Source organism: Anabrus simplex, chromosome 2 (assembly GCF_040414725.1).
Source record: "Anabrus simplex isolate iqAnaSimp1 chromosome 2, ASM4041472v1, whole genome shotgun sequence".
NCBI lineage: Eukaryota > Metazoa > Arthropoda > Insecta > Orthoptera > Tettigoniidae > Anabrus > Anabrus simplex.
This window is the reverse complement of record NC_090266.1, coordinates 912961349-912975804: the sequence shown is the minus strand read 5'-3', so window position 1 is coordinate 912975804 and position 14456 is coordinate 912961349. Positions and strand designations below refer to the sequence as shown.

Below are 14456 nucleotides of genomic sequence, written 5' to 3'. Positions count from 1 at the left end.
TACACACAGGGAGCATACGACCTAGATTAGTTAGGATGAGGGATTTATCCAAAGCATTTCTCTATCTTACTTTGATGTTTGAGGGAGTTTACAAGTTATCATATCATTTGAATTATGACAGCTTGCCCTTTTTCCCTTCTCTTTTCAGTCATCCTCATGAGATTGTGTGCATTTCATTCACACCCTCATACTAAGAAATATTCCTCTGTGATAGAGCCGGCAATCAGATCCAGGTACTGTAAATGAGGAGCTATATTACATATCCCAGCATCAATGATGACCTCTTACATTTGTTACTGTACGTTAGATGAAACAAGTTGATTGCTGCCCCAATCTTATCAGGAAAAATAAATCTCAATTTAATCTATGTATATTAACCGAGAAGCTCATAAGAAACACTTGTGACATTGTTTCAACATGCCTGTTGGTGTGCTTTCACTTTGTGACCAGCTCACAAGCTAAGGTACTGACCTAGACAAAGGCTTTTTGCAGATGATGTTATTCTGTATAGAGTAATAAATAAGTTACAATATTGTGAGCAACTGCAAAATTACCTCGATAATGTTGTGAGATGGACAGCAGACAATGGTATGGTGATGGTTAAAAGACAGGTTGTGAGTTTCACAAATAGGAAAAGTCCCCTCAGTTTTAATTACTGCATTGATGGGGTGAAAGTTCCTTACGGGAATCACTGTAAGTACATGGGTGTTAATATAAGGAAAGATCTTCATTGGGATAATCACATAAATGGGATTGTAAATAAAGGGTACAGATCTCTGCACGTGGTTATGAGGGTGTTTAGCGGTTGTAATAAGGATGTAAAGGAGAGGGCATACAAGTCTCTGGTAAGACACCAAACAGAGTATGGTTCCAGTGTATGGGACCGTCATCATGATTACTTGATTCAAGAATTGGAAAAAATCCAAAGAAAAGCAGCTCGATTTGTTCTGGATGATTTCCGACAAAAGAGTAATGTTACAAAAATGTTGCAAAGTTTAGGCTGGGAAGACTTGGGAGAAAGAAGACGAGCTGCTTGAATAAGTGGTATGTGATTCAAATTCTTATAATTTTGTTAATACCACCTATTCAATACAATAATAACTTACATATTTATTAAGTGGTTAATATGGTACGTGTTTCACTCCTTTTTCATGAGCATCATCAGCCAATTATCATTTACTTAAGGTTATATAAGATCGTGAATCTATTCTATTGGATTAAATTATGCTTGTAAACCTGATTGACATATCTTATAATATTTTATTTTACAAGTCATATAACAATAAAATTATGCCTTTAAGTTAAAACATTTTTGTCTAAAATCTATCTAAGTCTAACATTTTATTGACGAAACCCATCTGGTAAACATCCTTTAAAATTATTTTAAAAACCTTTTGAGATCTGGCTAATTGTATTCATTCAGTGTTGCTTGACTTGTATGATTGTCGTTAAAACTTCATTAATTATATTAACAATTTTCTACAGTTGATAATTGCCTATGTTATGAACATTTAACTTGTTCTCGATGTTGCTGGAGTAATATTTGTACAAAATGTATTGGCATTAATCTTATGTTGTCAGTACGAGAGTATTGTTTATGAACAAACTTGTTGATTGAATAAAAACTTTCTAATGTGAGGTAGAATTTGAATGGTTCTCATATGTTCCAAATTGGGCTTGTTAGTATATCTGTAATGAAATAGTTGTAAAACTGTGTCCAGTTTCTTGCATGTGTGCTCACATTGGGGAATGTTTCTTGTGTTTCGCTGCATTTACATGTTTGAGATATCTTATCATAAAACTATGGCCAGTTTGGCCAACATACAAAAAATTGCACTCTGCACACGCAAGCCTATATATTCCAGACCCTTGATATTGATTACTATTTATATTAACATTATTGTGATTGAAGAAAATATTTCTGTTCATGTTTTGGGTTTTGAAGGCAATGTTAATATCTCGTTTTTTTGCTGGTATTAGTGACATGGTATATAGCTGGGTTAGTAAAAGTAAAAGTTGCAAATTTGGATTTCTTATTTTTATCTGGTATGAGATTTGTGGCCAATTTTATTTTCATCTTATTAATGATATTGTTAACCACCTCTATTTTATAACTTTGGATTGACTCCTCATCAGCATACATCCAGAGCTCTGCTATGATTCCATCCTCACCCGCTGCTTTGTTACATTTCAATTCTGAAATGGCTTTCTGGATCTCCTCCTTTGTTGGTGGGAGAGAGTCCGACTTAATAACATTCTGAGGTTTGAAATGCAGTTTCTCCTTGGGTTCCTTTGAATTTAGAAGGTTGTTGAAATACTCTGCTAGAACTATGGTGCACTCTTCATTGTTCATTTTCAGCTTTCCATCAGCTCCCCGAAGGTGAAGTGTAGGGGCTGAGTAGTGTGTTACTTGAGATTTAAAAGTTTGGTAGAAGTCTCTAGTGTTGTTTCTTTGAAAATCTCTCTCTGCTTGTTCAATGATATCTTTATTGTATTGCCTCTTGGTGTTCCTGATATTTTTAGTAGCAGTTTTCCTAGCTTCAAAGAAGTTTTTATGGTTATCCAGACTTTTGTTACGGTTCAATTTTAGCCATGCTTGCTTTCTCTCTTCTATTGCTTTGTCACAAATAGTTGTCCACCATGGATGTTTGTTCTTTCTGACTGCCGGGATGGTGGTTGTTGCTGCATCTATTAGTGCCTTCTGTAGTTGGGCCAATCTTTTTTGTCTTTGTTTTTAGCCAGGGTCTCGGTGAAGTTATTGTTATCTTTCAGCTTGGTTGGATTGAACCTTGGAATTCGCGACTTGATGCAGTGGTTTTCTCTGCTTCTTTTTATTTATTTATTTATTTATTTATTTATTTATTTATTTATTTATTTATTTATTTATTTATTTATTTATTTATTTATTTATTTCTCTTCGTTAGATCATGCCACAGGCATACCTCTTTATGACTAGGAAGTTTCAGTGTTCTAATTCCAATACTTGTTTTAAAAATATACCTTTAGTGACACTATATCAGACATAAAAGTTGTAAAATTTAGGAGCTGTAAGATGGTAGCCCTGTAGTATTCAGACTTTAAATTTCTTGTCTATTAGCAGTCATATGCATATAGTATCTGGACAAAATTTCAGATACAATGGTGAAAGTATTGCCAAGAAAATAATTTTAAATGTTTTTCGACCAGTTGAGAGAAAGCTAAGTTAACGCCCCCTTAACTGTTGATGGTAGACATTCTCAAAGCTTGTAGCACCAAGCAAGTGGCTGTGCAGTTTGGGACATGTAGCTATCAACTTGCATTCGGAATATAGTTGATTCGAACCCCACTGTTAGCAGCCCTGAAGATGGATTTCTGTGGTTTCCAATTTTCATATCAGGCAAATGCTCAGGCTGTATCTTAATTAAAGCCATGGTCGCTTCCCTCCCACTCTTAGCTCTCTCCTATCCCATCATCGCCGTAAGACCTATTGGTGTCGGTGTGACTTGAAGCAGATTGTAAAAGAAAGAAGAAAACCATGTAGCACATCTGTGAAATTGATTTGACTAATGATCTGGCCACATACCTCCTCAATTTTTTTATGGTTTCTTTTCCTGAAAGTTTGAGAAAGTCAATATTTGAAACCAATCCCTTTAAAGAATAATTTCTACAACAATGTAGTGGTATCTTCAATAGCCATTTTATGTGAAGTTTTTTGAATTACGAGGACTGTAAATAAATTAGTGGCAATATTGATAGGGCGCAATATTTAATGAACTAACAAGTACAGTTGCATTACATTCAATGTAGTCACCTGCAAAGTCTATACCTTTTGGCAAATATTGGGAAGGTGTTGGGGACAGTTGGGAAGGCATTCTCTGTTGATGATGGTGATGGAGTGTACTACTGCATGGAGTACAAATGCCACGTGAGGAAATCGGTGGCCTCAGAGGGGTTCCTTCAACTTTGGAAACAGGTCAATTCACAAGGACTCATGTCTAGTGTCTACGGAGGGTATTCCAAAACCTCCCAATCCCACCATTGCAATAAGGGCTTGACATTGTTTGTGACATGACAATGTGGATGTTTGCGCTGCATAGCCAGACGCAGATGTCGCTCCAGTAATTGACAATAGTAGTCACTATTCATGGTTTGTCCCGCAGGTACAGTATGTGTAAGAATAACACCCTCTTAGTTGTATGCCACATTCAGCATAAGCTTCACCCGACTGGGTTCCTGTCAAAATTTCTGTGGACATGGCGAACCTTCAATCCAGGTTTGTAGGCTCATGCCCATTTCTCATCAATGGCGACAATACACTGCAAAAATGCGTCTCCTTCATTGCGGTATCTGTCCAGGTGGATGCCAGCCAGTGCATGCTGGTGCCATTTCTATACATTGGTGAGTTGATGTGGAACCCAACAGGATGCATCATATTTCCTCATGTTAAGACATTTCATCAGTATGTGCCACACCATTTGATGACTGAGACCATTATGATTTCATCCATGATGGTGATGAATAGTAATGGTGAAAGGGCACTACCTTGTTGCACTCCTCTAGATGTCTGGAACCAATCTGAATATCCTACTCGAACACAGCTGTAGCAGTCATTATAAAGCATTTTTATTCTTTGAATGGGTTCCATAGACACATCCTTCTTTTTAAGACACTCCCATATAGTTGTTGTAGGGACACTATGGAATGCTTTTTCGATGTCTACAAACATAAATGTCAAGTTACGATCTCTCTGCCAGTGCTTTTCTAATATAATTTTCAGTGTGAATATGAAGTCTATAGTTGATCTATCTTTCCTAAATCCATATTGTTCTTCTTTCAGTTGGGATTGAATAATTTTCCTTAATCTTTTCTCAAGAATCTTCTCAAATATTTTTAAACCATGGGACAGTAAGGTAATTCCTTTATAGCAGCTGCACTTTTCCTTTCTTGAACAGGGGAACTATAACTCCCTTTTTCCAGTCATCTGGTATTATTTTATCCTTCCATATTGCCCTTATCACCCTGTATAGCCATTGAATTCCTTGTGGGCCAGCAGCTATAATCATGTCTGCACTTAGTTCATCAAAGCCAGTAGCTCATTTATTGTGCATACTTTTAAGGGTTGATTCTACTTCACTACAAGTTGGTGGCACTTCTTCAGATATATTATCACTGCAGCTTGACTGAATCTGTGCATTAGGACTGAAGTCCTTCTTTACACTGTGCGAGTTGGCCGTGCAGTTAGGGACGCGCAGCTGTGAGCTTGCATCCGGGACATAGAAGGTTCGAAACCCACTGTCGGCAGCCCTGAAGATGGTTTTCTGTTGTTTTTCATTTTCACACCAGGCAAATGCTGGGGCTGTACCTTAATTAAGGCCATGGCTGCGTCCTTCCCACTCCTAGGCCTATCCTATCCCATCGTCGCCATAAGACCTATCTGTGTTGGTGCGATGTAAAGCAAGTTATAAAAAAAAAAAGTACTTCTTTATACCATTGTATAAATTCTTGAAGTACAATTTCATCATTTCTCTCTGTGTCTTCCCTAGTGATGCTCCCATCTGGTTTCTGTAAATCTGTTACAGTAGAAGTCCGTTAGTCCGGCACATTCGGGACCGGCCCGGTGCTGGATTACCGAAAATGCCGGACTATCGGGCGCTACCTCTTACAACGATATATGTTAAGGCGTACAGCGAAAAGAGCTGTAACACAGCGTTTTGCAGTAAAATGTTGATCAGCAGAATCATTAGTTTAATAACGCACTCCTATTTTCAAACGTGTTGTTTCTTATTGCCATTCCATAATAATGCCGAAGTTCATTGATGTTTTTATCTGTAAGTCTTCCTTTAACATTTAGAGTATTTCCATCTACAGTACAACTTCTCTTTCCCTTCTGTCCGCTTCAATTGTAGAAGGCATGTTCCCACCCGTTTTTGAACGTGGCCCATACATTCAATTTTTGAAATCTGTTTTTTTATCATATGGTTGGCTTTCCAGTACTCAGTATAGCACACAGCCTTCTATGCTGAATATTTCCAGAGATACTGTAGAGATATTTAAGTAAGTCAATGCATAACAAATGGATTGTATCAGATACAGTTGCACTATTAACTTTGAAATAATAAAAAATACACTTTGATTTGTTTCGACAAATAATGCATCAAATTGTTTACGAGAGATCATTATTAAGAGATAATAACATTTTAAAGAATCCTGGAATGGTGCCAGACCATCGGGCATTCCGGACTGTTGGATGCCGGACTAATGGAATTCTACTGTATTTACTCATAATTACTCCTGGTATTTCTAATTACCCTGTACAGAAATTTGGAATATGTTTTATTATCTTCTTCCAATTTATTTGTAAAATCAATCCAAGACTTTTGTTTTTCTTCTGCTACTATTCGTTTTACTCACAGTCTACAATCGCTGTATGTCTTTTGTAATTCACTCATTTTTAATTCATCTTTTTCATCTCCTTTCTGAATTTCTTTATCTTGAGCCTTTCTTGCTTCATTTTTCTTCTGAACTGCACTATTTACTTCATCATTCCACCAGGCTCTTTTCCTTTCCTTTCCTTTACTACTAGTTTTGCCACATATTTCTACAGCAGTTCCAACAAGACATTCTTTGAATCTTTTTCACTATGTTTTTCCTCCTTGTGTCTGCCACCTTTTTTGTATACACCATTTTGTTTTGTACTTTTTTCAGTTCACAGGTTTTAATTTTTGGATTTTGGTTTTCTTTGGTGTGTGGATTTTTACATTTTTGATGATTGCAAGAAGCAGTCTGTGGTCACTATCTAAGCTCTCACTTGGTACAACCTTAACATCACAAATAGTTTGACCAGCTTTTCCATCAGATATTATATAATCCATTAAGGATTTGGATTGTCCATCCCAACTATACCTTGTTATTTTGTGAGATAATTGTTTTTGAAACCAGGGTTATTTGTTTTTAAGCCATTTCTCATACAAAAATCTAGAAGTTGTTCACCTTTCTGGTCCCTGGTACCAAAACTATGCAGGCCCAAAACATTTTCATACCCAAGTCTATCTGTTCCCACTTGTGCATTCAGATCACCCATCACTAATACATTCTCCACTCCTTCAGTAGCTTCCTCCAGGTCAGACTGAAATTGCTCCTTTTCTTCTTCATCACATCCAGGCTGTGCGGCATATACCTGTACGACTGTTAACACCTCCTTACTGAAGGAGACATCCAGTTTGATGATTCTGTCATTCACATATATCACTTCACTTACAGCATCTATATCTTCTGTCAATACACATCCGACACCATTCCTAGCTTCGGTTTTGATATCCATCCAGTGATGTTTATATTCTTTCATCAGTTGTTTTACTCCTGTGCCTTTCCATTTTGTCTCACTTATGCCAAGGATGCAAAGTTTCCTCCTCTCCATCAAATCCACCAGCTCTTCACATTTACTTGTCAATGTAAGGATGTTAAGTGTTCCAGTCCTATGTTTGATTTTCTTGATTAGGGATTTCTTTGCATAACATTGTAAAAGATCATCAGCCTTTCGGTAATCGTACGCTACAAATGTTTCAGAAGATTTGTCAGTCCGGTATTTGTTTTCCTTTCCGAGGCTCGTTTTAGTTTTGAAAGCAATCCAAATTACTCTTCAGTTGGCTTGCTAAGCCTAACACTGGAGAGGAGTTTCTGTTAGGGTTTTTTCCCTTAGCCCTTGGCAGTCCCCTGCCACTTCTACAAGGCAGCAGTGTTGGTATCCTCTTCTAATTAACACAGAGAGGATGGGTTGCCTCATCCGCCATCTCTGCCATTCTGAAGGTTGCCTTTTCTGCCAAAGTTGCCGTTATGGACTTCACCCGTAACACTGGGCAAGGGCTGCCTCGTCCGCAATCTCCACCGTTCCAAAATCCATCTCCGCTGCTGAAGATTCCGTTTATGTCTTCACTCGTAACCCTGAGCTTGGACCCTTACCAGATGTTACACGAACGCTGATCGTCGTTTGAAAACATGCTTTAGTGTAGTGAAATCAATACTCTTCACTTCTACGCCACACAGTAACAACACTCCCAACAAGATGCCCATCAAATGCGCATTGCACATCGACAGCAGTGCCATCTGACCGCTCCCATACACTATTTGTGCATGCCCGATCTCCTGCGAGTGTCTGGTCTACGTTGTCACTACTTTATCTACAGTCCTCATATGTACTGTACCTCAGAGTCACAATGTTCTCCTTTGAAAGCCACAATGCTTCCCTTTTTATTTTTTCCCTGTACAGTATTTCCTCAAAGACTTTCTTTACGAGTGATGGTCTGGATGGTTATGCTGTCCTCCTTGTTTGTATCATTTAGGCCTGGCAGCTTTTCTTTTGTATTGCTTAAGAATGTTTTTCTTCTTGTGCAGCACACAGCCCCACAGCACCGGCAGTATCTCAGCTATGACGGTTATGGAAGTGGAACACCGAGAGAGCGGCAAAAGCAGTATCAGAAATTCCGTGCTGTAACAGCTATCCAAAATGTTTATAATCATCGATTATCAAAAGTGCCCCAAGGCGAAGAATCTGGACTTCTTGTAAGAGACAAAATTCACATAAAAAAGAACAAAAGCAGGTTTGTATTGTGTTAAGGCAGAATGTCATTAAAAAATCTTCAGATTTTCCATTATTATTGTAATAGGAAATCTTCAGGATATTATGTTGCATGATATTATTTGTGTACGGGATGACCCCTAAGTCAGTTATCACTATAGCTTTTTTCTACACCGATGGCGGGTGGCCTACATGCTGTCAGGGGAGGTGGGGTGCGGGTAATATGCCACTGCCCAATCAGAGAAAAGATCACCTTGTGGCGGCACTGAGAACTACTCAGTCACGTGAGGAATTTGCTGCGCTCACTTCGCTGTACAAACTGCTGTGTTGCCGATTAGTCTTGCTATGTGTGTGTGTGGGTATTATGAAGAGCTTGGCTAACGAGTTTGTTTTAGGATTGTCATTGTTTTGTATCCGTGTGAGTAATTATTGCCGTGTCTTTTATTGCGTTCATTTGGCATGTATGTGGCATGTGATGTGATGTTTGTTCACTTCTACTTGTGTTCTCTGTTGTAATTGCAATAAACATCTTACATTGGCAAACAGGATGGAGATAAGGACCCATGGTAGAAAAATAATAAGCAATGTTCACGAAGATTTTCAGAAGGAAGCAGAAAATATTAGTCCTATAGTGAGTGTGTATAAAGTGAAACAGAGAGGGTTGGAAGCTTGTCGAGTTAGTGCGCGAACTGTTCAGCATATTGTAAAGGAAGCAGAGATAGCATCGAGTCATCTGGTTCTATCTCATTTCAATCACTGTGCAAATGAATTAAAAGGAACTGTATAACAAAGGCAATCGACGGATTTGATAAAGATGTAATAAGAAGAACAATCCTCAGGTATTATGTAGAGGGTGAATACCCAACACTGAACAAGTTACTTGTTGATTTATAAAAAGCAATGAACTTTCAGTGGGGAGTTACATCATTGTGGAGGATAATGAACTCAGTGGGGTTAAAGTATTAAAAAAAAGCAATGATGAGAGAAGATTTTTAATGGAGAGAGCTGATATAGTAATAGTCAGAGTAACGTTTCTGAGAAAAATGCAACTTCTGAGGAATAAGGAATGTTTGCTCCAGATATTTTATTTAGATGAGGCCTACATTCATCAGAATTGTGCTCCAACAAAAATTTGGCAAGATAAAGAGAGCACAGTAGGTTCAAAAGTTCTTGTGAGGAAATAAGGATGTATTATTGTTTGTCATGTAGGTTCCAGTCACACTGTTTTCCTACAAGAATGTTTTCAAACCAAAGTTGAAATCGACTAGTGATGACTACTATACTGGTATGAACACTATGGTTTTTAAAGAGTGGTTTTGCAGTTTCTGGACATGCTTGATGAAAGAAGCATCAAAAACGCAGTGATTGTGATGGATAAAACCAGCTATTGTTCGATGCAGCTAAAACGAATCCCTACAATGAACACAAAAAGCTGATATTATATTATGGTTATCTGCTAAGAATATTCCTCATGGCAGCAATCACACCAGAAGCAAACTGTTGTCTCTTGTGAAACTAGCCAAACCAAAGGCAAAAATGTATGAAATTGATCCATTTCTGAAAGAAGAGGTCATACCATTGTTCTATTACCGCTCTATCACTGCCAGTATAATCCCATAGAGCTGGTTTGGGGAAACATTAAACGTGCTGTTGGTAAAAGGAACAAAGCTTTCAAACTAGCTGACGTCCAGTCTTTAATGGGAGAGGAAATGGATAAAGTAACCAAAGAGGAGTGGAAGGCTTGTGTATCACATACTGAGAAATTTCAAGAAGAAGATTACGAAAGGGACATGGTATTGGACACAGTCATGGAACAGATCACCATAAATCTACGAGACAACAGCCACAGCAAGGATTCAAGTGATGAGGATATTTCTGGTGACAGCTCTGGTGATGATGATGAATGTCGGAGTGCCATACCACGGATAGTTCACCTGGAGTGAGATAAGGTAATAAAGTGTGTGATGTAACTCCATACTTTTGAAAAAATTGCTTTTTGGTCTCTTGTCAGTGCACTTGTTATATGTATTATTAATTAACTCATATAGATAGATAGAATAGAACTCATCCACAGGCCATACTCGAACTCAAACATTGGAATTTTATAATTGGCTTTACATTGCATTGACACAGATATGTGTAATGGCTACTATGGGATAGGAAAGTGTTAGTAGTGGGAAGGAAGTGGCTGTGGTCTTAATTAAGGTACAGCCCCAACATTTGCCTGGTGTAAAAATGGGAAACCGTGGAAAACCATCTTCAGGGCTGCCGATAGTGAGGTTTGAACAGAACATTTCAATATTATTATTTCATGGTTGTGTAGATTTCTACCCAACTTTAACACATGCGCAATCCTGGCAATGTTATAATAGTGCTCTCTGTCCCGTTCACTTACTGGCCTCTTACGTGGTGCTCGATTGGTCGGTATCCCGCTCGCCTCTTCCCATGACAGCACTTAGACTGCTCGCTGTCAGTGTAGAAAAGAGCTATAGCAGAATGTAGATGCTCGATTGACTAGAATAGTAGTTACTTGAATTGACTAGAGCGGTAGTTCCCACAATTCATTTGAGGTTAGGTTGATGTTGATGTGAATGTTGCTGTTAACGCTAGTTTGTTGTTCGTGTTGTTTGTGAGAACATGAATAGAAAACTGTCTATAGAGCAGTGGGTTTCTGTACAAGAGATGAAATGGAAACAAGACCAGAACTGAGTCAAACCCTCCTGTTGTTACTGTTTGGGCAGGGATCTCTGCATTTTCAATGCTACAGTAATTGCTGAAAGTTACATATGAATGCTTCACAAAGTGCGGATGGAACTAGAAAACATTCCACTTTTTTAACACCTGCAGCCAATTTGAGAAAAGTTAATATCACAACAAAATGGGGCACCCCCTCACTCTGGATTGATTAAGGAAGGCTTTTTGAATGCAACATTCAGTGAATGGACTGGCAGACAAGGTCATGTTGAATGGCCTCCATGTTGTTCTAATCTTATCCCGATGAACTTCTTGTTCTGGGGTATACTAAAAAATGCAGTGTACTCTGTGAAGGTTTGTGATGTGGAACAACTGAAGGAACACATTCAATTTGAATCTGAATACGTACAGTTCCTGAATATTTTGGACATAAATTTTGTACTTCAGTGGTTCAGAGATGTCTAATTTGCATAGAAAAGAATGGAGGCCTCATTGAGCATTTCTTGTAAGTTACGAGAACTAAGCTATAACTATCTGTATGCATTATCTGTATCCTTGCTGCACCTCCACAATAATTTACAATTTTGCCAACTGTATATTAAAGTTTAGCCTACTGTGGAAATCATTAGTTGAGATATTATGCCAACTGTTGTGCATGTCCTGTATATTCAAATTCAGCCTGTTTTGGAAATAATTATTTGAGATATTATGCCAAATGTTGTGCAGTCTATTACATATTGGCAAGGCTTAATGGCATTTATTATAAGAGACTATCTGTCAAACATGTTACTTGAAGGGGAAAGAATACAGAGTGTAACAAAAAATATGGCCAAACTTTCAGGACATGTTCTTCACATGTAGAAGAAGAAAATATGTTACATGGACATGGGTTCAGAAATACTTTATTTCCATGTTAGAACTCATTTTCTACACCTCTACATAGTACATTAATAATAAACACACAGGAACAAAACATACCAGCATGCCACGTGAAAATCTTTCTTACGTGAAATGTTCAAACTGCCCTCTCTTAGCAATGAAATGTGTTGATGTGATGTTTAAGCATTTGAGATAGGTGAAGAGTCTGTAGGACTGTAGGATGAGTTCTAACATGGAAATAAAGCATTTCTGGACACATGTCCATGTAATATATTTTCTTCTTCTGCACGAGGAATATGTCCTGAAGGCTTGGCTGTACCTTATTGTTACAACCTGTATTTTCATGGGGACATGGATATTGTTTGCTGATAAGGAAGCTGTGAAGAAGGTAGTAGCAGCGAAGGCTATTGGGTTGATTAATTTCACAGTAAGGAAATCAATTCTATGCCAATCTTTTATCCTGGCTCAGTCCGGTGATATTTGAAGGTGCTCAAAAACATCGGCCTCATGTTGGTAGATATACTGGCACGTAAAAGAACTCATGCGGGACAAAATTCCGGCACCTCGGCGTCTCTGAAAACCATAAAAGTAGTTAGTGGGACATAAAACCAATAACGTTATTATACCACTCTTTTATTTTGTCCAACCCTTTTCTGACCTCATTCAGATGGATAATAGGTATTAAATTGACTACAGTAAACATTAGGCTGATAAATGAGAGTGAAGTCCTGAGTTAACAGAAGGAAATAAGGACACAGGAGAACAGAATGTAAAAAAATGACATGATCATTATCCTGGCAATTAAGTTTACGTTATGAATAAGGGATTTGTTTCAAGTATATGCCCCATAAATTCGAAGACCAAGTGCATTTCCTAGAACAAGTGTTGAAATGTATTCAAAATAAGGAAGTGGTGATAATGGGTGAAGATGATGATGATGATGATAACAACTAGCTACCCGCCCCAGCTTCGCATGGGAGCAGTTGTGAATTTAAGGCGGTAGGTTACTTTTAACCAAGGACTTATAATATTTCCTTGTATACTACATTAGTCCTTTTTTCCTTCAGTAGTGAACACGAAATTATTTTTTGATGTCACACATAAGAGGGAAACATAAAGTTGTCCAGGAGAAAAACATTTTCCATTGAGATCAACTCCAGGTTTTGCTAAGTGTCTGACCTTGTGCTTTGTTTACTGTCATGCCAAAGCAAACTCTTACAAAGAATTGGACTCATTTGAAATTAAAAGGCAAGTCTGAAGGAATCATAGGGATTTTCAGAATTAAGGGGGTACGGAATGCCCTATGCTCCCAATGATAAAATCGGCTGTTTATATTGTACCTTTTCTCTGAAACCACTGGAGGTAGACACTTCAAATGTTTGCAGCTTATAGTTGAATATCTTGGTCTTCTACTGAAACAAGCGTAATTTTTATAACGACCTACTTAAGGAAGATATTATTTTTTATTTTGAAACTAGATATTTTTGGTATTTTTAGAATATATTTTTGCTAATAAAATTTGTAATATTCAGACAAATTAAAAACTGTTGTTTCAGCAATTTAAAGAGGTATTTGTAAGTATGTCCTACAAATTTCAAGTTCATATATTCAAAACTGGCTGAGAAAATGCACCTTAAGTATTAAAAAAGTAAACTTACGGGAAACGGGCTTCAAAGTTAACATATCAATGCATGCCAGGTCCATAGCTTGGATTATCTTTATCTTCTTCAAATTCCACTTGTAGTCTATTCTTGGCACCTCTCCTGTCCTTTTTGTCTTGAAAAGCTTTTCTTTTCAAGGGCATTTTCATCAGACCTTGGCCTTACCAGGTCTTTATGCAACATTGCATCAACAGTACGACACCCAACATTCAACCCTAACACTTTCAGAATTCTGCAACTTGTGATGTTTCCCTGGTTAAAACTTGAAACAGCATCATATACACCAAAATGAAGAGTGCTGATACCCACAAACACTGTTTTGTGTAGGCGGTTCCAGATGACACTATTGACACATTCCTTTGGCTTTTGTGTCCTGCCGTGCAGGCATTTTTTCAGGAGATTTTTGTCAAAAAGATCCCTGAAAATTGGTTTGATTTCATCCATAATGGCTGGTGGCAAACTATGAGGATGGTTATATTTCTCCCCTGTTACTTTGCTCCTGTTATATTTGCACCAGCTGTCTGTCCCTGAAGGAAACAAGCCATGTACGGGATTTTCATTACTGGAATAAATGTTGAAATATGATGCCCAGACAGCTTCCCTCATTGCTTCCGCATTATCAGTATTTTGCCTGATGGTCAGACCACAGTAAATATGGAGAGTATCAA

The 14456-nt window shown here is 37.9% G+C and overlaps 1 protein-coding gene across 4 annotated transcripts in view; it reads left to right on the top strand.

Moving 5' to 3' along the window:
- LOC136864552 (dnaJ homolog subfamily C member 28) overlaps positions 1-14456 on the top strand; it is a 326313-nt gene that overhangs the window by 184618 nt on the left and 127239 nt on the right. For all 4 annotated transcript variants that reach the window (XM_068226331.1, XM_068226330.1, XM_068226333.1 and 1 more), the window contains one exon: positions 8371-8576. In XM_068226331.1, the coding sequence (XP_068082432.1) occupies positions 8371-8576 (206 nt within the window). The remainder of the gene's footprint in view (positions 1-8370; positions 8577-14456) is intronic.